This window comes from Patella vulgata, chromosome 5 (genome assembly GCF_932274485.2).
Source record: "Patella vulgata chromosome 5, xgPatVulg1.2, whole genome shotgun sequence".
NCBI classification, from domain to species: domain Eukaryota; kingdom Metazoa; phylum Mollusca; class Gastropoda; family Patellidae; genus Patella; species Patella vulgata.
The window spans coordinates 71568401-71594067 of record NC_065883.2 but is presented as its reverse complement, the minus strand read 5'-3'; the positions used below and the strand labels follow the sequence as shown (position 1 = coordinate 71594067).

Here is a 25667-nt window from a genome sequence, read left to right as displayed (position 1 = left end):
ATAAAAAAAAAACGAAATATAGATCTGACTGTTTTAATTTTGATAACGAATGTCCAATTTACAGGCATTTAATTTCCTGATCACTGTTAAAAAACAAACAACTCAATTGATTATTGATGTATAATAATTAATTGGGACGTTATTTTCCAGATTTGATATTGAACAAATTTGAAAGAAATTAGGGCTAAATACACAAGATTAATTGATACCTGGGTTACAGTGGATTGAAGGCCAATATACAAACAAGAAGGATAAAAAGATATATAATATATATTTGATATCAATCAGCAACTTACTGTACTGGCTTATCCTGTGAAACAAGCTACAACAAAGATTTACATTTATATATATAAATATATACATTTACAAAATAAAAAAAAAACTCACACCAAATCATCCTGGGTATACCCTAGTGGTATCACTTCATTCTACTTCACTAACCCTGGGTTTATTCATGGGGAGACACGAATTCAAATTATTTGCCCTTGTAACAGTGCTATTTTTATGACTAATCAAATAATGCAATCTATAGAAAAGAGAGAGAGAGAAATGGGGTTTAACGTCCACTTGACTCAACCTAGGTCATTTCGGGACGAATTATGTGTCAATTGCATTTTATTAATTCGCTTGTGTGTAGGGGTCTTTAGCAGTGGGAGGAAACCGAAAGACCCAGAGAAAACCCACGAAGATGGACAGGCAACCCTACTCCTTGTCACGTACAAGTGGACAATCGAAACTATGCCTATTAAAACATCTGCGGCATTTAAAAATTGATTTGTCATATATTATTGTCAACATAAACAATGACGCCAAGACTGGTTTGTAAACTGTTTTTTGATTGAGTCGAAGCATGAAATTACGTGGCCAATGAAATAATCATGAAAGGCAGATAATTTGAATTTGTGACTACCTCGTGAATGGACTCAGAGGTTATTGGAGTAGAACGGAATGATACAACTGGGATACCTAGGACGACACCAAATTTGAATTTCAGAAACATTTCAGCCATATATATCTAACATAGGCAAAGCATTTTTAAAAAGAATGATCACTTTAAAGCTTGCATTCAATCGCCTTAAAGCCCATGTATAGAGAAAATTTTATTTTAATCATTTTAAACCTCAGCTTCTACCATTTTTAAACATGATTTTATTAATATTTAAACCAATAGCACATGGTACATGGTTAGGTCTAAATATTAAGGTCAACTGCATATTTTGTCAAAAGTCACAAGATGTAATCAGGACTAGTACTAACCATAACCCACAATCTTGTCAACAATCATGTGCCCTAACCCTATTTACATCTTGCGACCCTGACAAAATCTGCAGTTGGCCTTAATATTTAGATCTAACCCTTGGTACATATAAATATCGACTATCCTGGTTCCCTGAATTTTTGGGGGAGGGGGGGGGGAAAGTGAAGTTTTCTTACTTTTTGGTTTTGTAGCACATTTTTGAAGGTGCTCTGAACTACTACTACTATCCGGATAAAATCAAGTCGCCCGATTTAAAGAACTAGCATAGTACACAGTTAATCACATGACTCAAATAGTTTCCGATGCTAGAGGAAGTAGTAGTTTCAACGCTTTTGGACAGGCATCTTTGTATTATGAAAATGACAGGAGTTCTCACAACATAAATATTTCCTACATTCAAATTGAGGCTGGTTATTACATATTGCCTGAACACAGACACCAAATATTAAGTTAAACAATATATTTCCACAGGATATGAGGCAACCAATGACTAGACAACTTTTGTTAATTATATACAGCTAAACATTTTGCTTATGACTATTTTTATGCTAGAGGTAGTAGGCCTAGTAATTTCCACGATTTGGAGAGGTCCAAATGAAATGAAATGTGGTTTAACGTCCTACGTTCCTGAACCGACTGGGCTAATGAAGACAGACATATGCTATACAGTTGCGATGAAGAGAATTTTGCCCTGACAGCAGCACTATAGCCTACATTTATTTCAAATTCCAACTGTCAAGGTTTTTTTTTACGTGCATGCCAATGTGTACACAGTCCCCAGTTTTTCGTCAAAGTGTGAAGGGGAGAGAGAGAGAAATGGGGTTTAACGTCCACTTGACACAAACTAGGTCATTTCGGGACTAACACATGGTTCAATTTTAGTTCAATAATTCGCGTGTACATAGGGGTCTTTAGCAGTGGCAGGAAGCCGGAGCACCTGGAGAAAAAACCCACGAGGTTGGACAGGCGACCCTACTCCTTGTTACGTACAATCTGGGAAATGGAACCCGGCCAGTTGACTCAATGACAGACCTTAGGATACAGCGCGCATGTGCTAACCATTCGGCCATCCAACACCCCTTAAAGTGTGAAGGCATCTTTGTATAATAAAAATGGCATATAAGGTGTAACATTATTACGTCCTTGACTAACCCGTCAAATGATTGTTCAAAATGGCGACTTCTGTGTTCCAGTTAAAATGGATTATTAATCATTTCCCAGATTATTTTATAAATTAGGTAAAAAGTCCTTCAATGCTCTGTTTGTTTCCAAGTCTCTATTATAGAGACTTAAAGATTATGGGAGATTAGATAAAGAGTTGGCAGTTCTCATTATAATAGTTAAAAACTAAATAATGTAAAGGGAATTTGCTGAAAATTTCAGTAAAATTATCTACTTTGAACCATGATTTTAACGATTGAATGGAAATCGAACAGCAATTCGGAATCTAAACCAATAAACATTGCAGGCTAGCGATGACATCGTGATTTGATTACGGTCTGGATAAGTTAATTAATGTCTAATTAATAGTTTATATAACATTTCAGGCCTAAAAAAAGACCTGCAATAGACAGATTTAGCTCTTGCATAATGTATGTTTAATATGCATTTTAGATAAGTTCGCGAAATAGGAATAAAACAGGGATTTTTCAAAATTGTTTAGTCTGTAGTTACGTTACATTCTTGGTTAACAGTTATATGGAAGCCTAGGTTATTAAGGTCAGAATATTATTAATTTTGATATTTTAGGGGCTGTGAGATGAGACTGGACTGAACTGAGGATTTGAAATTTTTGGTTCTGGGTCCACCATAAAAACTAATTAATAAGTGTTCTAAGAACCTAAAAGCCCCAAGGACAAAGGAGAGGACGGTAGTTAATTCAGAAAATAACCCATCACCAACATTGTATTAACATAACAATAAATAATATAATGTATCCTTCGTAAAGCATGGATCTATATAACTATGCCGTAAGCGATGACTATCCTCCGCGACATTTCATTTCTATAAATAAACTATTTACTACAAGAGCAAATAGACCTTAATCTTCAGCAAAAGTCATTTTCTCTACGAAAAAAAGAATACAAAATTAAAAATGTTCAGATATTTACCTCTTCGGATTTGAGCCACCTGTCATATAATAGATGCTGTTCCTCGTAGAATTCTCCCTCCCTCGGGCCGTCATCTTGGAAAACCTGGTCCTTTTGGTTATTCTGGTTATTCTGTATACTGGTGTTACTGCCCGCCTTGTTTTCACTGCTCTGTGCCAATAATTGTGCCTGTTTATGTCTTTGTGATATTTTGCGTTTGGCTGAATAAGTTAAATCATTCGACACAGAACCTGGAAAAATCGTTAATTTTAAAAATATATTTTATCATTCCTTGATAAACACCAGAGAATAGAAATGAAATTGGGTTTAACGTCGTACTCTTCTGCTCCGATTCGGCTAATGAAGACGGACATACGCTATACAGTGTTCTGTGAAGTAAATTTTATCCGGGTAGTGGCACTATGGTCTACTCTTATATTGAATTACAACTGCCAAGGGATCTTTTACATGCAACGCCAATGTATACACGGGTCCTCGGTTTTTCGTCCCATCCAAACGACTAGACAGCTGTCCTTGTGAGGCCCTCCGTTCTGCACCACTGACAAGGGGGAAACCACACCGGAAAATCCTAATGAACTTTCTGGGCCAATGCAGGGATTGGACATGTGACCTCCAGAATAGTGAGCCAGTGTCTTACCCACTTAGCCACCGTGGCTCCGTAGAGAATAGAGAAGCCTATTAGTTCAAACGTCACTCAGAATAAACAATAATTGTATTCCATAGAACTGTGTCCTGTGTATTTCAAGTTCATTTACTACATGTCATTGAAACAAATTGCGAGTGCTATTTGTCAGACGTTGGCGTTAATATTCTAGTCAATTTCGGAGTATTAGAAGAAGGCGTTCGACATAAACTATGTAATTTTGGGACTAACATATGATTCAATTCAAGGTTGGACAGGCAAGTCTACTCCCTTGTCACATACAAGTATGGAATCAAAACAACACCACCAGACTCAATGCCAGACCTTGTGATCTAAAGCACACAATTTGCGAGTGCTATTTGACAGACGATGGCATCAATATTCAAGTCAATGCAGATTATTAGAAAAAGGCGTTTAATGTCCATTCAACACAAACTATGATTCAATTTTATTTCAATTGCGCGCTTGCATGTTGGGGTCTTCAGCAATTGGAGGAAACTGGAGGACCCAGAAAAAACCCACATGGTTTGACAGGCAACCCTACTCCTTGTCACATGGAATCGAAACTATGCCATGTGACTCCATGACAGACCTTATGATCTAAAGTGCAAACCATTTGGCCAATCAACTCCCCTACTGACCAGAAAATATGGTCTTATAAAAAATTGTTTACCGTTTGACATTGAATCTGTTCGTTTGGCAGCCATTCCTTTCCGACATTCCATAACAACCAAATCTTTACAGTGTTTGTGAGCGTTAATACTACATTCTGAAATAAATTAAATTATCACTGAAACTTAAAAACGACTAGACCTCATTGGTTTTCATCAAGGTTGGATCCAGAGACAATGGATGGGGGGGGGGTCCCTAAAGATGAAAATGTCTTTATGTAGTTTTGGGGTCATTTTTGGTCTTGAATTTAAAGATACATTCCCGCGTACAAACTGGGTGATTTAATGGTATATATGGACTAAAAACATATTCAAACTAATTAATTTGTCATAATTTTGCTTCAAATCCTTCTCAAACATTGTAATTGCGAAGGAATGCCCTGCTATAAAAATTCTATCAAACCAGGTCATATTTACATCACGTGATTTTTCGGGGAATCCAGTATTTTTCTAGTAAGATTGGATATCTCTAATTTCCATATATACCAAAATTACCATACTTTTATTGGAAATAACCACACGATAAATACTTTTCTGGGAACCCATCTTTAAGTCGTTTTTGATGAATTGGTAAGATTGCCACGGGATATACTCTAAAAAGCACCAATTAATGTCAGTTTTTCAAAACTACCCCACCGCCTTTTAATTTGTCTCTGAATAACACCACCAGATCAACCAAGTTTAATACTATAGTTTCTAGTTCATTAAAATCTGATTAAAATACAGATGTATATTTCGTTTTGTTTTTTTTATACTTCGATGGCTTACACTAAATGAAGATCTGATCGGTTGTAGTGATAGGTCACGTCAGAGGTCATACAAGCGGCTTTTGACCCCATGACATCAGACATTTGATCAACCAATCAGCATTGATGTTTCTAGTGGATTACCCACAGTTCCGTGCACCACCCGCCGAAAGCTCACAGCATCCAGAACGCAGGTTATATAACAACTCTTCCAGATCCTAGTGTAATAAAACGATATTTTGAACTATAAAAAAACGAAACGAAATAGGATCTGTGTTTTAATCAGGTTGAGCTCATTTAAATGCCAAATAAAATATAAATTAAAATGAGCAGTAATAAATATCTTACCTTTACATTTCCAACCTTGTTTTATTATACCCCACAACTGTAAAAAATAATAAAATAATTATTTTTGTCATTATATTCAGTTGTCTAAGGACGCACACCAGGTCATTTCAAGACTAACATATAGTTTAATTTTATTTCAATAATTCGCTTGTGAGTGGGAGGAAACCATTCGGCCACCCAACCCACCAAGCGAGAACAAAGAAGATTGGCCTCTACACCGATATGTCATGTAACTAGATTCAAAGAGTTAAAGAATCTTAACGTAAATAAATACTTACAAGTCCTGTACAGTGTATACAGAAAGTCGGTTTAAAGTATGTGGTTTCGTGGAAAGCATGTTTAAAACTATTGCGTAACGCGTGACAGTTGGCTCGGATAAAATATGTTTTCATTTCATCTTTACTTATCATACCGTCCCTGAAAAAAATAATCAATTTGTTTAAAGATGTGTTATATAAGATTTAGATAAAGAGCTGGCTGTTCTTGTTATAATAGTTCAAACATAGAATATATTGAAAGTTTCATTCAAATTACTTTATTCTGAGAGAAATTATGAGTGTTTGACAAGATCTAGTGTTCATTATCGTAACAATAGTACTTGACATTCGAGTCTAAGTCTCGAGTATCCATTTTATCGTTAAATTTTAAATCTTGCAGGTGTTCTAAATCATTTAAATTTTAAATTTCGCTGGTGTTTTAATCCAGTTGAATCTCGGCTATCCGATGGCCTAGAGGGTTGATTATAGACTTGTCATTCGAAGAAATGTCTAAATAATAGTTTATATAACATTTTAAGCCATAATAAAGACCTGCCAAAGAGAGATTTAGCTCTTATATAATGTATCTTTAAATTTGACTTATTATATATACATACATTAACATGCTGTCTTCTAGAGGTCTTTAGCAGTGGGAAACCTGGTGAAAACCCACCATGGTGTCTTCTAGAGGTCTTTAGCAGTGAAACAAAACCAGAAGAGCCAGCGAAAACCCATCAGGTTTGGCAGGAGACCCTACTCCTTGTCACTCAATCCCCCAGAATACTCGACACAAACTAGGTAATTTCGTGCCTACTCTTCCTTACAGTCCAACAGTTAAGGGTTCCTTCAAGTGCCTGCCCATGCGTACACCGATGGACTATAGTTTTTTCTTTTTAGCTCCATAGTCACCATCCTTGACTAGTGAAGGCCAGACTTGAAAAATCCTGAAGGTTCTTATCCTCCAATGCCAGGACTCAAAATCAGGAATTCTAGTCGAGAGTCCAGTGCCCATAATGCCCAGCCCCTATATAACAGAACTATGTGAAGATTAATATATGAGAATTGATTCTCAAGTTTAAACGAGAAATATCATATAATTCAAAAAATAAACTTACTTATCGGCATCAAGAACATAAAAGGAATCTATAAATGGAAAGTTTCCGGCTATAGCCTCAAATTCAGCATGTGAAATAAATCGATCTTTATCGTGATCATAATTCTTAAATACAGCCTGAAATATATATATCAATATATCACTTAATACTATCAATATATCATTCAATAATTACTAATAAACATTAAAGTTCGCATTATATTATCGCTAATATTTTCTCTAGCATTATATTATCGCTAATATTTTCTCTAGCATTATATTATCGCTAAAATTACTAACAAAATTTTTGTAGCATTATAATTATATTATTGCTAGTATCATATTAATGATAAAATTACTAAACACTGTTATCAAAAGTCTTCTATTATCGCTAAAATTACTACTAACCATTATCACTAGCATTACATTATCGCTAAAATTACTACTAACCATTATCACTAGCATTACATTATCGCTAAAATTATTAATTAATATTATCTCTAGCATGATATTATTACTAAAATTACTAGGCAAATGACAGCTCACCTACAATTCTTCATAGGAAAGTGTTGGTTCATGATCGTTTTGCCTACATTTTTAGCTATTAAATTATTCATCAAACAAGAAAATAAAACAAAAAAGTAAGTTCCTACCTCCACCATGTCATGGACATGTTTATTTATTGTATTGGGATCTGGTGGACTCACTCCAGATATCCAATCAGCAAACATCACAGGCTTAGTGGGTGTCGTCGGCTACAAATAAATCATCATTTTAATTAAATTTCAAATCATCATAATAGTAACAATAGTAAAAACTTATGAAATTTTAGTCAATCATAACATTGCTGTGTGGAAAAATGTCATCTATCTTTGCAACTAAGATTAATAGAGCTGTACAGTAAAATATTACCATCATGCCACGATTTCATGTCAATGGAGAGAGAGAAATGGGGTTTAACATTCACTCAATGCACCTAGGTCATTTTGGGACTAACAAATGGTACAATTGTATTTCAATAATTTACTTACACGTAGGCCTTTACTACTGATGAAAACCCATAGCATCCACTCAACGCAACTAGGTAACTTCGGGACTAACAAATGGTACAATTTTATTTCAATGATTTACTTACACATAGGTCCTTAGTAGTGATGGAAAACCATATAGTATCCACAGAAAACTCACGAAGTTGGGCAGGCGACCCTAGTCCCTGTCACATGCAAGCTTAGGATTGAAATCATGTCATATGACACAATGACAGACCTTATCATCTAAAGTGTACACGCTAGACTATTTCGACCATCCAACCCCTTTTATATTAAACTAAAACATTTTAAGAATGCAAACATTCATTGGCCGTAGTAGGATTTTAACGTGCAACCAATGAAAAAGCTGCATCCTTAAAAAATTCAATCAAAGTTGTCAAGAATAAGGCCCCCGACTCTGAAAATATAAGATAAAAGTACTTACTGAGGAAACTGAACCTCGAGGTTCTCTAGCCAAAGATAATTCATAAATTTCATCTTCAGTATAATTAAGATCCAGTGATAACTAAAATCAAAAAATACAAGACATATCAAAAAAATACAAATATATGTTTTGGAAGGTACAGAGATAGACAATCTATTAGTAAGGGCAGGGAGACTGCACCACAACTAGTAGTGTAAAAGTTATACAGAAAGAGAGAAAAGGGGTTTAACACACACTTGACGTCATTTCGGGGCTAACATATGGTACAAATTTATTTCAATAATTTTCTTGCCTGTAGATTGTCTTTAGCAGTGGGAGGATATCCAAGGACACAGAGAAAACCCAAGAGGTTAGACAGGCGACCCTACTCCCTGTCACTTACAAGCTTGGGAATCTAAACAACGCCACTTGATTCAATAACAGAGAGAGAAAAGGAGTTTAACGTCCACTCGACACACACAAAGTAGGTCATTTTCAATTTTCAGTGGTTCAATTTTATTTCATTAATTTACTTGTGCTTAGGTGTCTTAGCAGTGGGAGGAAACTGGAGAACTCGGAGTAAACCCACGAGGTTGGACAGACGACCCTACTCCTTGTCACATATAAGGGGGGAATCGTAATCATGCCAGTTGACTCAATGACAGACCTTATGAAAGAACGTGCACGCATTCCTTGTCAAGTAAAAGCTGGGAATCGAAACCACACCACTTGACACAATGACAGACCTCATGATACAACGTACATGCGTTAACCATTCGGACACCCAACCCCACAACTCAATGACAGACCTTATGATCTAAAGCACTCTCATTATACAACTGGACCCTGAGTCCCCCCCAAAAAATTGTAAACTTACCCGTAAAGTATTAACCAGATCCATATTTGCATCAACAGGAATATTATCTACACGTTGTAATCTTGTTAATTCTTGTAACATTAACGATAACTGGGCCATTTTACGGAAATTGATCAAATTACCCTCCACGCGATCAGGAAGTGCTGTATGTAAGGATATTAAATCTTTTAAATGGACACCTCTGAAAAAAATCAAAAACAAGTATTTTTATACACATATTCAACGCAAAAAGACAGTACGAAAACCTTTAACAAATAGAGATATTAAGGTTTAACATCCACTAGTCCATGGGCATCAAACATGTGGCCCGCCAAGGGTTTAAATGTGGCCCGTGGAACAAATTTCAACAAACTGACACGTTGATAATTCTTAGAAATCATTAAAACTTGGCATATTCATAAATTTTTGAATGTTAACAATGTTTTTGTGGTTGTTTCGAAAATAATTCAGTGTAAATTTTTTAAAAAAATGACTAATTTGGTCCACTTCAAAGTATTGTATTGCATTATAATATGTAACGATTTTAGTCAAATAAATCAAATACAGTTTCTTTATGTTGATATTTTTGTATCTCTCCGGCCCACTTGATGTAAAATATTAGTTCATGTGACCCCTGAATCGAAATGAGTATGACATTCCTTCACTAGTCCAAACTAACATATTGAATGGTCTTTACATATTTACATTATAAATAGTTATACTTACAAGATTGGAACTAAAATATGGTGCAGGGAGTGATCTTTACATACTTATATTATAAATAGTTATACTTACAAGATTGGAATCTTAAAGTCAACACACTGATGATAAACTTTACGATAATTACTAAAATTATTATTTGATGATAGAAGTTCTGTAAATTCCATTAATGTCTGAATAAAAAACAACATGATACAAAATAGATAAAGAGTTATAAATAAAGAATTTTCAATTAAAATAATAGTAATCAACAGACATAATTCTAACATCCAGTCGATTTTTTTCAAGAGGTGAATTTTATTTAGGATGTGAATATTTCAAAAATGTGAATATTTTATTTTTAAACAATGTGAATATTTTGAACAATGTGAATATTTTGAACAATGTGAATATTTTGAACAATGTGAATATTTTGAACAATGTGAATAATTTGAACAATGTGAATCTTCTTTTTACAAAATGTGAATCTTTTTTTAAAATGTGAATATTTTTTAAAAGTGTGAGTATTTTTAAAAATGTAAATATTTTTAAAAATGTAAAATATTTTTAAAAATGTAAATATTTTTAAAAATGTAAATATTTTTAAAAATGTAAATATTTTTAAAAATGTAAATATTTTTAAAAATGTAAATACTTTTAAAAAAAGTGAATTTTGTGTGAATTTTTCAAGTACTGCAAGAATCTTTACTTATTTGTGATTAGTTGAATGTATTTTGAATGGACATTTAATGATAAATCTTATTTTTTAGGATTAGGAATGGGATATGCCTTCTTTAATCATTTAATTAAAAGCAGATTTTGAATTTTCATAAATCATAATCCACCGTAAATAGAAATAATGTTTTAATAACATATTGTATAATGGCTGCTTATAGAACAAATGGATGACTAAGTATATTAAGGGGGCATTATGGGAGATTAGATAAACAGTTAAAAAATAGATAACGTAAAAAAAATCAGCCTCGATCATCATTACTAAAATCGATATGATAAAAAACCAAGTCTCGATTATCCATTTATTAAACGTTTAATTATCCTTCACAAAATGAATTCCAATTCGCTAAATATCGCAGGCTAGCTATAACATCTAGAGTTGATTATGGTCTGAATAGGTTAATTAATGTCTAATTAATAATTTAGAAAACATTTCAGGCCTAAAGAAAGACCTGTTATAGGCAGATTTAGCTCTTGCATAATGGATGACTAAGAATATTAACATTTCTGTTTAACTCACCTTTTGTGTTTCTGAAGGTAAACATGCATTAGTTTTAGAGAGTCGAGCCAATGCACTGTGAGTTAGTCCCCCTACTATAGCCATTAATGTATTGAAGTTTTGTAACACTCTTAAACGCTGAAAAAGACAAAAGAACATGGTTTACAAATCACATGACCAGCAGACCTCAAATTTATAGAAATATTAGCATGCTTTAGTATTCAATCATGAAACAAGGTTATACAAGGGCACCCAGATACAGTGATGCAGGATGGAGAGCCTGACAAAGACAGCAGTCTAGTCGTGGGCAGAACTCGAAAAAGAGAGAGAGACCTGTTAGACCCCTAGACACCCAAATGACAAAATCTACAAGAGGGGGAGAGAGTTAGCGAGAGATATATAGAGAGAGAGAGATTTTTATATCCACTCACAGAAACTAGGTCCTTTCGGGACAAGCGCATGGATCAATTTTATTTCAACAATTCGCCTGCGCGTAGGGGACTTTAGCAGTGGGAGAAAACCGGAGGACCCAGAGAAACCCCATGAGGTTGGTCAGGCAAACCTACTGCTTGTCACATACAACCGGGGAATAGAAACCACGCCACTTGACTAAATGATAAACCTTCTGATTCAACGCGCACATGCTAACCATGCAAACGTTACACCCTATTTCTCTCCCTCTCTCTCCTTATTTTCTATTTTTAGTAGTATCAGTCTCGTGGAGGGTTGATGTGGCGAGTGGTCTAACATGTGCTTTAGACCATAAGCTCTGTGACTGAGTCAAGTTGAGTGGTGATCAGGTTGCCTGTCTAACCTTGTGGTGTTTCTCTGGGTCCTCCGATTTCCTTCGATAGCTTAATATGGATCATAAGGTCTGTCACTGAGTCAAGTGGCGAGGTGATCAGGAGTAGGGTTGCCTGTATAACCTTGTGGTGTTTCTCTGGGTCCTCCGATTTCCTTCGATAGCTTAATATGGATCATAAGGTCTGTCACTGAGTCAAGTGGCGAGGTGATCAGGAGTAGGGTTGCCTGTATAACCTTGTGGTGTTTATCTGAATCCTTCGATTCCCTTCCATAGATAAATGTGTTGATACCTACCTTAGAAACATTAGAGAATTTAGTTATAACATCAGCTCTTTGTTGTGGAGTCGTTTTGCTGAGGATCATACATTGTACCCATTGTGATAAACCATTAAATAAACCAATTGATCTCTCTAATTTAGGATTTTCTTTTAAGGAAGCTGTAACTGCATAGTTTTTATAATCAGAAAACTGAAAGTAGACAATGAATTATAAATATTAAGAAATGAAATGAAATGGGGTTTAACGTCCTTCTGTTCTGCTCCGAACTGGGCTAATGAAGACGGCCATACGCCATACAGTGTGCTATGAGGGAAATTTTGCCTGGACAGCGGCACTACGGCCTACTTATATCGAATTCCAACTGTCAAGGGATCTTTAACATGCACGCCAATGTGTACACGGGACCTCAGTTTTTTGTACCAACTGACTAGACAGCTCTCCTCGTCAGCCTCTCCGTCAAGCATCACTGACAAGGGGGTATAAATATTAAGAGATTATAAACATTTTAACCCTAAAGCTGCTGAATTGTTGACGTCATGTATGACATCGTCAACTGAATTGTTTTTGGGAATACATTCATGACGTTGGGTGTCTCTAATAAAACTGATATAAAATGTAAACAAAACAACAAGAATGACATAGCCATTTTCATCACTGTCACTGAAATCTGAGTCAAAAGTTGTCATTAAATTTTAGTTAAGTTCACTGTTTTCATCCTTGTATAATCCACCCAAAACGGTTTGTGCCGCTACCGGAATAATCCGGGTAACACGGGACAAGGGTAAAGAGATTAAATGATTCACAAATTTCCACTCAAGATGTCATTTAAAGGATTGAGAAGTTTCCTTTGGTAATAAAGGCCTACTTACATGAATTCTCCGGAAGGCTTTATATTCTAAATAGGTCAACTGATCTGCCAATTCTTCTGGTTCAAGATGGTTGAAGACTAGAGAAACTTTACGGTTGTGGTTGGATGGATTTCGTACAGACATATTTCTCATCCAATCGTATGATGGGCTGAAAAAATGGAAAACTCGATTATTTCCTTAAAATGGCAGCTCACTTTTTCATTCGGCAAACCTCATCAGACTTCGGTACCCTACAGCTAAACTTGGCTGTATGAAGAATTATGTCATTGGAACTACTCTCAAGTTCCCGGATTAAAAATGACGGCGTCCATGAAGACGCCTGTGAAGAGTGTTTTATCTTGACCATCATACAAAGCTTTCAATGTCCGAAGCTGTTTTTCTTTAAAGTTTAAACAAAGGACAGCACTACACACTCTTTGACTACTTTCTAAAAGCAGCAAGTACATCGTTAGCCGCATCACAATTGTATGGGTGTAGCTACATACATCCGAGGTTAGATATAGGGTGGGGGGTTGGATGGCTGAATGGTTAGTGTGCGCGCGCTGTATCATAAAGCCTGTCATTGAGTCGACAGGTGTGGTTTCGAATCCTGGTTGTACGTGACCATCCAACCCCCCAATTGCGTTCAGTAATGCGGAGATTGTGATTAGTCAATTCCAGATCAGCTTACATATTAATACCCGTGATACAAAAAATTCCTCTAAATTCTTTTCAAAGGCTTTGATTATCCAAACATTAGATTGGCTGTTTAATCAAGGTCGATGGTCAAGGCCCAGAATGTGCTTTTCTAAAACATGTCTTTAGATGTTAAAGGGGGGTGGGTATCAAATGATTAATGGTTTATTAAAATAACCTGCAGTTTAAATAGGATTGATTAACAGTACCAACTGTCCATTGTGTGAGGGTCGTGGGCCTCAAGTTTTTCCTACCATGTTTAGAGCGCTGGTGCCATATTCATGCACGAAAATTAAAATATTTTAAGTCTAGAGCTCAATTTGTGCTATGATTTTAGTGCTCAAAGTTCCTAAGTGGTGCAGGACAGGGGAACGAAATGAAATGAGGTTTAACGTCCTACTGTCCTGCTCTGACTGGGCTAACGAAGACGAGTGGGGAGAACGAAACACTAAAATTCCACGTACATGTTAGTGTGCATGTAAAAGAACCCTTGACAGTTGCAAATCCGATAAAAAAGTAGGCCTTAGAGCCGCTGTTCAGACAAAATTTCACTCACAGAACACTACATGGCATATGCTTGTTTTCTTTAGCTCATTCTGTACAGATCAGTAGAACGTTAAACCTCAGTTCAATTCCTCTGAATTAATGATAAATAATATAATATAAAACTTACACTTGTGAAAGATCGACGAGTTGTTTTAATTTGGTATTTCCTTCTGCTAGTAATAACTGACCTAGACGATCTGTAGCTTTACGTAACGGACTATCCATAGCAAAATGAACCGGATTCCGCTGTATCCAATATCTGAAAATAAAACAAATAACTAAAGCTGCATAATCTGAGAGCTAAATCCGACGATTGCAGGTCTTTATTTTGGCTTCAAATGTTATATAAATGCTTAATTAAACATGTATTCACACAAGAAACCTGTAATCAACTCTCTAGACTATCGGATGGCCGAGATTTAAATGGATTGAGAGAGAGAGAGAGAGAGACAGTTTAACGTCCACTCGACACAAACTAGGTCATTTCGGGACTAACATACGATTTAATTTTATTTCCATTATTCATTTGCTCGTAGGGGTCTTTAGCAGTGGGAGGAACCCGGAGGACCATGAGAAAACCCACAAAGTTGGACAGGCGTCCCTACTCCTTGTCAAGTTAAATGGATTGAAACACGATCAACATGTAATGATTTAATTCAAAAATGGTGAATCAAGGAGTAGTCTAGAATAACAAGTACCATTGTTACGATAATAAACAATCCATGCCACATCTTATCAAAACTTCAAACAGTGATAACTTTGCTCAGAATAAAGTTATTTGAATGAAACTTTCAATATATTCAAAATCCATTATCTAATTTTGAAATATTATAGCATCTTTTAATGATACTACCAACATGGGACAATCAATATCGTCAAATGGCGGCGACAATAATATAAAATTATTCAGAAAAAAATGACAGGGAAGAAATTCCCACTAAACCAATCCTTGTAAAAGAAAGACCACAAATGAAAAGATTTCAAAATTACAATCTAAATTAAAGGAGCACGTTTCTACGTCTTGTAGATCTTATCTGCGATACCACTATTGTGGAAGCAGATGTTAAACAACCAGTCCAGTCCAGTATTCCAGTCCAGTCCAAACATATGAATTCATTTTTATATATCAGTAGTCGATTGCAGTGGAAAATGGGGTTTTGAAAAATATGATAGTTTTACAGCGCATAAATTGATCGTTGGGTTTCCGAGACATTTCGGTCAATTTTTAACTCTGCCAAAGTCGCAATTTGTGATAAAAAATTGACCAGCATATATGGCCGAGATGGAAACCATGAATTTATAGCTAAGCAAATAATTTACATACCAGAAATAAAAACATACATTTTGTCTATTAATATTTCTCGAAGTAGTGTTGTAGACAAAATATAATTAGAACACCTGAATTATTCACATAACCGTTTCACCAAATTGTAAAACAAAGCCCTTCCATTTGCTCTTAACAGGCAATGCCGACCACTGCACAACAAAACACAGAAAGAAGTGTAAGAGCAAGGTTTGCCAGTCACGACACAAAGTTGTAAATTTTGACCACTCATATCACAGCATTATGGTTTTCGGAGAATTACTTTATCTATTAAAACTTTAATTAGATTCTGTCAAATCTCCTACCGTTTTCATTTCGTTATTTGAGATTAGAAAGTACTGATCGTGATTGTTGCTGGTACGTTTGTTCCTTCCTTGTTCATAAATTAGAATTAATTAATTTCAGATTGACTAGGAAAATAATTCTATACAATTGTAAATGAAATGGGTGTTAACGTCCTGTCCTACTTTTCTGCTCTGACTGGGCTAATGAAGAAGAGCATACACCATACAGTGTGCACTGAGGGGAATTTTGTCAAGGCAGCAGCACTACAGCCTACTCTTACATCAAATTCCAACTGTCAAGGGATCGTTTACATGCACAGCAATGTGTACACTATCCCTCAACTTTTCATCCCATCCGATGGACTATTGTCAGAAAGTCCCAATGAACACCGAGATTGAATACAGGTCCCCCAGGTTAGCCTACACAATTTTAACCTAGGCCTTAAACACAAAACAGGTCCTGTGTACACAATGGTGTGCACGTAAAAGATTCCTTGGCAGTAGGCTGTAGCGCTGCTGTTCGAGCAAAATTTCCCTCATAGCACACTGTATGGTGTAAACCTGTCTTATTAGCCCTGTCGGAGCAGAACAGTAGGACATTAAACCCCATTTCATTTCATTTCATTTAAACACAAAACATATAATATTTAGGGAAGTATTTAAAACTGAACCCTGTCTCATGTTTTCTAAAGATTCAAGAAATCGACAATGAAATGAACCGTAAAACCGTAAATAGAAAGTGTTTATATCTTGTTAAAGTGAGAACGAGGGGTTGGATGGCCGAATGGTTAGCATGCGCGCTGTATCATAAGGTCTGTCATTGAGTCAACTGGCGTGGTTTCGAATCCCTGGTTGTACGTGACAAGAAGTAGGGTCGCCTGTCCAACCTCGTGGGTTTTCTCCGGTTCCTCTGGTTTCCTCCCAGCACTAAAGGCCCCTACGCGCAAGCCAATTATTGAAATAAAATTAAACCAAATGTTAGTCCCGAAATGACATAGTTTGTGTTGAGTGGACGTTAAACCCCATTTCTCTCCCTCTCTTAAAGTGAGAGCAGTTCATTTATCATGATATAGCGAAATTTAGAACAACAAACAAGCCATCTCCACAGATGGCATAGTCATTCGGATGAGATGAAAAAACATTGGCGTGCAGGTAAAAGGACCCTTAACAGTTGGTAGCTCCTATTGATGGATTTTCCCCGGAGTCAAGGGCAATCAAATGCACCTTTCTAACCTAGTTAAAATAGCTCTGAGATCTAATGTATATTGGACCACATAGGACATTTTGTTAAAATTGAATGAAAAATATTTGCATTTACAAGCTATTTTTGACATTATTTTGAAGACCTGATCATGATGGCCTTACTATTGTGTTCCCAAAACGTGTGATGGGCATACAGGTTGACGGATGGACTCATTTTAATAGTTTGAAAAGCAGGCAACAATAATCTTTACTCAATTATCATGAGAATAGATCGAAACTTGTCAAACAGTACAGATCTATGAGAAAAGATTGGAACTTGTCTATAAATATAGTTGACTTACCTAACAGCCCGACAGATTTTAACTTTATATTGTTGTACAGGACAGTCATCGCTAATAGGTAAATGTTGACAGTCTGGAAGATCACACGTTATAGTTTCATCGCAACCTTGGTAGCTGGGTGCACGTTAAGGAAAGAAATAATAGTATCATGACATAATTCTGACGAGGAAACAGATTTTTATAATTCTATTATAACAGTGTTAATAAGAAGGAAAATATTAGTTGTAAGTCCACTCAAAATAGATAGGGGATATTTGAACTAAACACAGGTAGCTTTTTCTTGGCGTTATTAAATACTGCTAAAGGGCGTTGAGCAGTCTAAAATGCACATTTTAAAGCTAGAACTGTAATTTTTGTTCACAAGATATGATATTTTTTTGTTATTTGGGGTGATGAACTACACATTAATCACCCTAAAAAAAACAATTTTATTTACCAAACTTGGCCCAAAAGCATGATAATAATGGGTGCTGATGACAACAAAAGTTCAATTTTCTCAGTTATGCCTGTATGGATTTATATAAAATTTGGCATGAAACACAAGGGATACTTTTTGGCTATAGACCATGGTTTATCTGGTATCCATGGAAATGCCAAAAAATTATGAGTTTTCTTGGAAATTCTATGAGTTCATGCTAAAAAGAGATATCGATAATTTCTCCCAAACATCAAAAGTAGAGGTTATAAGAAACATTTCAACACCAAAAACGTTAAAAAATATCATCTCAAAGTATTTTAAAATCTTTGTTCATTATTTACCTTTAAACAAGATTGTGTGATTTTCGGTAAATTCTTTGAATACGTCCACAAAAAGTTTTAAAATACAACAATTCGGTCGTAAAAAGTAAATATTTACTTCAGTGCACTACTCTGCTACTCTAAAAATCATTTTATACATTTAAAAAATGGTAATCTTTGATCATCAAAAAATAAAGAATAGCCATGTTCCAGTCGCGATAGATGGGGTAGACCTGGATAATAGCGTCTTAGTGGGAATTCCTTCTGACGTCATATATAGGTAGATGTCAATGGTTCAGTGTGAAACTGTTGCTGGATGCAGCCATGATTGTTTACTGGAGATCACGTCAATTTATTCAAGAACTAATCTTGGTCAGGAAACCTTCTTGTTTCCCATAAATATTTTTTTTTTCCTTTCTGCTTGTATCTCCATTATTACACAACAAACAGTCGACCTGCTATATATATCCTCTGGGTTATTTTACAAACGAAACAATTATGCAAAGTTTTAATAACAATCGGTGTTGAAGAGTTAATGCGTATCTTCGACTAGTCAACGCCCTTAAACAATTAAAAACCAGGATATTTCAATATCCTTAATATCGCCCTGTGAATAGTGTAGTATTGGCAGCCAATGATAGGATAACTGGTATAGGACATAGGAGATATATATATATATAACTCCCTGTGTGTAGTATATTGACATCCAATCACAGAATAACTGGTATAGGATATAGGAGATATATCCTACTATGTTCATGGAATATAAACAGGAGAAGAGAACATGTGGACAACAGCTGATAGGATTTACATTATTTGAAACCCAAAAGAGGAAGTGAATGAAATCGACTCAAGGATCTAGTTCTTAAATATTTTAGAAAATCCATCAGAAGTAGGGAATTACTTTGGTATCTCAACTTGACTGAATGACTGACCGAGTGATCTAAAGCACATGTTAGAGAGAAAGAGAGAGAAATGGGGTTTAACGTCCACTCGACACAAACTAGGTCATTTTGGGACTAACATATGGTTAATAATAATAATAATAATAATAATAATATATATTTTTTATAGACCGTTACACACAAATTGTCTCAACCGCCTTTACATGGGCGTACTACACATTGTATATACATAATAATAAATAAATAAAAACTATCAATAATTGGTATTTAAAAAAAAAAAAAAAAAATCTCAATTAAAGATATACAAATGTATGCCTATAAAAACATTAGATTGACTAGTAGTATTATTGCCCAATTGAATAAATATGTTGTGAGCTTGGATTTAAACAGGCTGAATTTGGTGAGTGATCTAAGTCTTAGTGGCAGCTCATTCCAGAGAGAAGGCGCGGCACAGCTGAAGGCGCGATCGCCATACAACTCACTGGCTTTTTTTCCATGTGTTTTGTGGGAAAAGGGTCGCAACTTCACCTCATCACTGCTTCTAGTCCGATAAGATGGAACTTGAATACTAATGATATTAGTGAGGTAACAAGGCGCTAACTCACTATGGCGTATTAACTTGAAAATTATACACGACAGTTTGAAATGAATCCGCTTCTCAACTGGGAGCCAGTGTAGTTCCCGAAGAATGGGCGTCATCTGTGCGTGACGCCCCAACTTCCTTCGGATTACCAGTCGAGCAGTGGAATTCTGAACATGTTGTAATTTCTTTAACTTGTATTTCGGGAGACCATAAAAAAGACTGTTACAGTAATCCAGTTTTGATGTCACAAAGCCATGCACCAATTTCTCAGTACTGACCTGGTCTAACAAATGCCGGATTTGCCCTATACGCCACGGCGAGTGAGAAGCCTTGCTACACACACTCTTGATCTGATCATCCATCAGTCCAGCCGAGTCCATCATCGCTGATGGCGAAGCAAGAACCTCACCAACTCGTACATCACCCGCGACAACCTGCGGACTCGCATTTTTCCTGCACGATGAGAAACGGACAATTTCAGTCTTATCGTCATTGAGTGCAAGTAAGTTTGCACACATCCAGAGACGAATCTCATCTATACAGGCCTCAATACGACCGGCAGAAATCAAGTCCGTTCGCGAGTCACAAGTGATGTAGAGCTGGGTGTCATCAGCGTATATTACGGCATTTAGACCATGGCGGCTGATAATATCCTCGACTGGAGTCATGTATAATGCAAACAGAACCGGTCCTAGGACCGAGCCCTGAGGAACTCCAAATTTTAGGGGATGGTCCTCCGACACCGCCGATCCAACTGACACTCTTTGTGTTCTTCCTCGAAGAAAGGAATTGATCCAATCATAAGCCTGACCACAGACGCCAAAACGTTTACGCAATCTGTTCATGAGAATGTTGTGATCGATGGTGTCGAAGGCAGCAGAAAGATCCAGTAATACCAATATGACATCATGTTGCTTATCAAGAGCAAGCACAACATCGTTCAGGACTCTAAGGAGCGCCGTCTCGGTGCTGTGCCCCTCTCGATAAGCAGACTGAAATTTGCCATAGAGTCCACCACTGGACAAGTACTGGTGTAAGCGTGAAAAACCACATTTCTCTAGGAATTTGTCTAGGAAACCACAATTTGACACTGGTCTGTAATTTTTGAGAGTATTTTATTTCAATTTTATTTCAATAATTTGCTTGCGCGTAGGGGTCTTTAGCAGTGGGAGGAAACTGGAGGACCCGGAGAAAACCCACAAGGTTGGACAGGCCACCCTACTCCTTGTCACATACAACCGGTGAATTGAAACCCCGCCAGTTGACTCAATGACAGACCGTATGATACAGCGCGTGCGTGCTAACCATTCGGCCATCCAACCCCCCTATGTTAGAGAGAGAGAGAGAGAGAGAGAGAGAGAGGGTTAATGTACACTGACACAAACTAGGTCAGTTCGGAACTAACATATGGTTCAATTTTATTTCAATAGTTCGTTTGCGTGTTGGGTTTTTTAGCAGTGGGAGGAAACCGGCGAAAATCCATAACGCTGGAAAGCGACCTACTCCTTGTCACGTACAAGCGAGGAATTGAAATCATGCTACTTGACTCAATGACAGACCTTTAGATGCAACTCGCACGAGTTAACCTTTCTAAAAGAGGACAGGAAAGAAATTGGGTCAAGGATATAGTTCACAAACTAAAATATTTTGTCCTATATATTATATTTCCTATAAGGATAATTATACTAAAGTACACACAAAATTACAACCAACTAACTAGTGACATATTTCAAATGACCACCACAAATTCTAAATTATCTATCACTATATAGGATCTACATTATTATTAGTACCCCACCCCCCACCCAAAAGCAGGGGGGGGGGGGCCGAATGGTTAGATGGTTAGAATGTGCGCACAGTTTTGATAAGGTCTGTCGTTGAGTCAACTGGCGTGGTTTCGATTCCCGGGTTGTACGTGACAAGGAGTAGGGTCACATGTCCAACCTTGTAGGTTTTCTACAGGTCCTCCTCTGGTTTCCTCCTAATGCTAAAGACCCCTACACGCAAGAAAATTATTGAAATAAAATTGAACCATATATGTTAGTCCCGAAATGACCCAGTTATGTCAAGTGGATGTTAAAAGCCATTTCTCTCTCTCTCCCGCAAAAGCAAGGTAAACGATTCTAGTTGGGGTCAAGAATCTAGTTCAACAACTAAATACGCTGTCCTTTATATCAAATTTCCTACCAAGAAAAAAAGAATTGTGCTGAAACACAAAACAAAATTAACCCTTGATCACTGGTGATATTATTTGTAGGTAGTCTTCAAATGACCATTACAAATTATCTATCACTTAAATTTGTATTGATAAATGTTTGGGTACGAAATCATGCATGGTCATGAAAAACAAATAACTGCAAGCCACTTTAATACCAATTCAAGCCATGAACAAGCAAAAAAGAGATTTGTATTTTTAGAAGCAAATTTAGCCAATAAGAGCATAAGTATTTTGCTACAAGGAAGTGATGAGGTGTAATCTTTCAATTGTCAGTACTTAATCTCATATTGTAATTTAATAGAGTTAATTATACCTCATATGGTAACACCACTATTAATCATCATATTAAAGGAGAACACTGCTGCAAAAAGTTGTTTTAATATGAAAAATAACATTAATATTAGATTATTTTTGGGACAGCAAGATTTTAAAAGTCGCTCTGAATATTTTTACGATGGAAAAATATACCAGCTTCGTTTTTATTTTTTTTCCGTTATTGACATCAGAGACGACAGACGTTCGAGCAAAATCAATGTCTGACAAGCTGTTACTTTCTGCCGATGCCATAATAATATATCGACCGCTACACGACGTTGCCTCTTACGTCATGTTACATGATTTAGCTTCAGCTCATTAATTGTCAGGTGTTTCCGTAATTGCAGAAATCCGAAAGTGTTTTTTTCTTAAAAAAAAAATTCTGAAATGCATAACACAATGAACTAAGTAAATGATAAAATTAAACTTTTACTACAGTATTCTCCTTTAACTTCTAGCAAGCTACAGTACCCACTGACTTTAAAGTGGTAATCAACCACTAGACAGTGGTGATCAACCAATGACTTTAAATTGATGAGCATATTAACTTCTAGCAAGACAGCGACCTAACCACTGCCTTTAAAGTGGGAATCAACCACTTCTTTTAAATAGGTGATTATATTGCAAATCAACTACTGACTTTAAAGTGGTAATCATATTGATTACATGCAAGCTAACCACTGACTTTAAAGTGGTAAATTCAATCACTGATTTTAAAGTGGTGATCATATTAACTTTAATTGCAAACTTTAAAGTGGTGATCACATTAACTTCAATCGCTGACTTTAAAGTGGTGATCATATTAACTTGAATTGCTGACTTTAAAGTGGTGATCATATTAACTTGAATCGCTGACTTTAAAGTGGTGATCATATTAACTTTAATCACAAACTTTAAAGTGGTACTCATATTAAATTCAATCACTGACTTTAAAGTGGTGATCATAATAATTTCTTGCAAGCTAACCACTTACATTAAAATATATTACCTAATGATTTATGTACAAAACCCTCCAAAAAAACAATGAATATATATATCAGTTATCATTGAAAGTAAAGAATTAAAAGTGTTATGATTTGTAGTCTCAGACAACTAAACCTGGTACATTTTAAACATCTTGGTAACCAAGACTATGTTGGGAGGTTTTCTACCATACACCATCTTGAAAATTAATGTTTTTTTGTAAGACATGCAGATAGATATTGTTATTCTTTCGCAATGTGAAATGTTTGTTGTAACTTCCATACTCATGCCTGTACATGTAGTTGTGAATAAACTGTTATTATAATTATTAACTTCAAGCTAGTAAACTACTGGCTTTAAAGTAGTGATAAAATTAACTTCAAGGAGAGAGAAATGGGGTTTAACGTCCACTCAACACAAACTAGGTCATTTTGGGACTAACATATGGTTTAATTTTATTTCAATAATTCACTTGCGCGTAGGGGGTCTTTAGCAATGGGAGGAAACCGGAGGACCCAGAGAAAACCCACGAGGTTGGACAGGTGACCCTACTCCTTGTCATGTAAAACCGGGGATTCAAAACCACGCCAGTTGACTCAATGACAGGCCTTATGATGCAGCCTCCACACGCTAACCATTCGGCCATCCAACCCCTGCAAACTCCAAGCAAGTTGAGTTAAAATGACAATAATAACGGTAGGGGGTCTTTAGCAATGGGAGGAAACCGGAGGACCCAGAGAAAACCCATGAGGTTGGACAGGTGACCCTACTCCTTGTCATGTAAAACCGGGGATTCAAAACCACGCCAGTTGACTCAATGACAGGCCTTATGATGCAGCCTCCACACGCTAACCATTCGGCCATCCAACCCCTGCAAACTCCAAGCAAGTCGAGTTAAAATGACAATAATAACGGTAAGAATGTTAGGAAATGGAAAGGTACAAAGTTAATTTGTCCCTGGTCTCGACTTATAGTTTATTGACCCTCACTTAATTACTGGTCCAGATGTTGAATCGAATAGACTATGGAATCTCTTCCTCACCCCCTGAAAAGATCAAGTGCTCCTATCAAACAGGACCCTAAAATAACCTTCAATAAATCTTGAATGTTTATGAGGGGGTAGAATCCATAGTTCCTAAAATATCCTTCAATGAATCTTGAATATTGATGAGGGGGTGGAGGCCATAGTCCCTAAAATAATACAGTTTGCCATTAAACTAGTAATAAAATGTCCATTTGATTAAAAACACATGGCTGAACGAAACTCTTCAATTCCCCAAACCCTTTTTATCACTATAAGGAGGTCAATGTCTAAACACGGCTATGTTTAATCAGGCATGTACCATTTAAGTTAAAAATATGTGGTCATCAGATTTCAATACAAATAAGGAAATGACCTAGTTCAAGTCAATGATTTTGATTGACAAATGAGCCATTCACAGAAGCATTAATTTCACAAATTTTGAAACTGTCAAATGCTTTGCAATTCTTTCAATCCAGGATGAACGTTTTGAAAGCTGATTTAGAAGTGAATAATGTTTCATTATTAAATGTTCTCGAAGGTTTTGTTAGAATGACTGTAATTAACAAAAGGTTTCAGAATTTGTTTCTTTCTTGAAGACTCATAGAAAACACCTTTGTTATGTTGTCAGTACCCTTGTAGAATAAATGAAATGAAATGAAATGGGGTTTAACGTCCTACTGTTCTGCTCCTATACTGGGCTAATGAAGATGGGCATACGCCATACAGTGTGCTATGAGGGAAATTTTGCCCGGGCAGTGGCACTATCGCCTACTTTTATATCGAATTCCAACTGCCAGGGGATCTTTTACGTGCATTCCAATATATACACGGGACCTCGGTTTTCCGTTTCATCCGAAGGACTAGACAGCTGTAGACTGAGGGTCTAATGTGTTGGTTATACAATACTTATTGGGTAATTTTATGAAATAAAAATGGAGTGCTGGGTCATAACTAGCTCAGAGCAACGAGGGTGGCGGGAAGTGTTCTCACGGGTGCTGTAAGATTAACGGACATGGTATATCTATTGTTTTTATGGTCGCCAATTTTTTCACAGCGGGGCCAAACTTTTTTCAGGTGGGGGCTTTGCCCCCCCCCCTAGTTACGGGTCTGATGGGGTGTACCGTCCTAATGTTCTGCTCCGACTGGGCTAATAAAGACGGGAGCCAGATTGAGGTTATGCTCAGGGAAAGATAACCTTGAGGGAATAAGGATTTTATATTGAGTGTTA

The 25667-nt window shown here is 36.3% G+C and overlaps 1 protein-coding gene across 3 annotated transcripts in view; it reads right to left on the bottom strand.

Moving 5' to 3' along the window:
* Positions 1-25667, bottom strand: part of LOC126821919 (ras guanyl-releasing protein 3) — a 70361-nt gene that overhangs the window by 7338 nt on the left and 37356 nt on the right. For 2 of the 3 annotated variants that reach the window (XM_056100784.1, XM_056100785.1), the window contains exons 4-17: positions 17694-17807; positions 14669-14800; positions 13321-13468; positions 12467-12640; positions 11390-11506; positions 10231-10328; positions 9457-9637; positions 8601-8681; positions 7781-7882; positions 7150-7265; positions 6056-6194; positions 5778-5814; positions 4686-4781; positions 3370-3599 (exon numbers count right to left, since the gene is read on the bottom strand). In XM_056100784.1, coding sequence (XP_055956759.1) covers positions 3370-3599; positions 4686-4781; positions 5778-5814; positions 6056-6194; positions 7150-7265; positions 7781-7882; positions 8601-8681; positions 9457-9637; positions 10231-10328; positions 11390-11506; positions 12467-12640; positions 13321-13468; positions 14669-14800; positions 17694-17807 — 1765 coding nt within the window. Of the gene's footprint in view, positions 1-296; positions 323-3369; positions 3600-4685; positions 4782-5777; positions 5815-6055; positions 6195-7149; positions 7266-7780; positions 7883-8600; positions 8682-9456; positions 9638-10230; positions 10329-11389; positions 11507-12466; positions 12641-13320; positions 13469-14668; positions 14801-17693; positions 17808-25667 lie in introns of all 3 variants that reach the window. The other variant, XM_050550547.2, reaches the window with a different exon arrangement.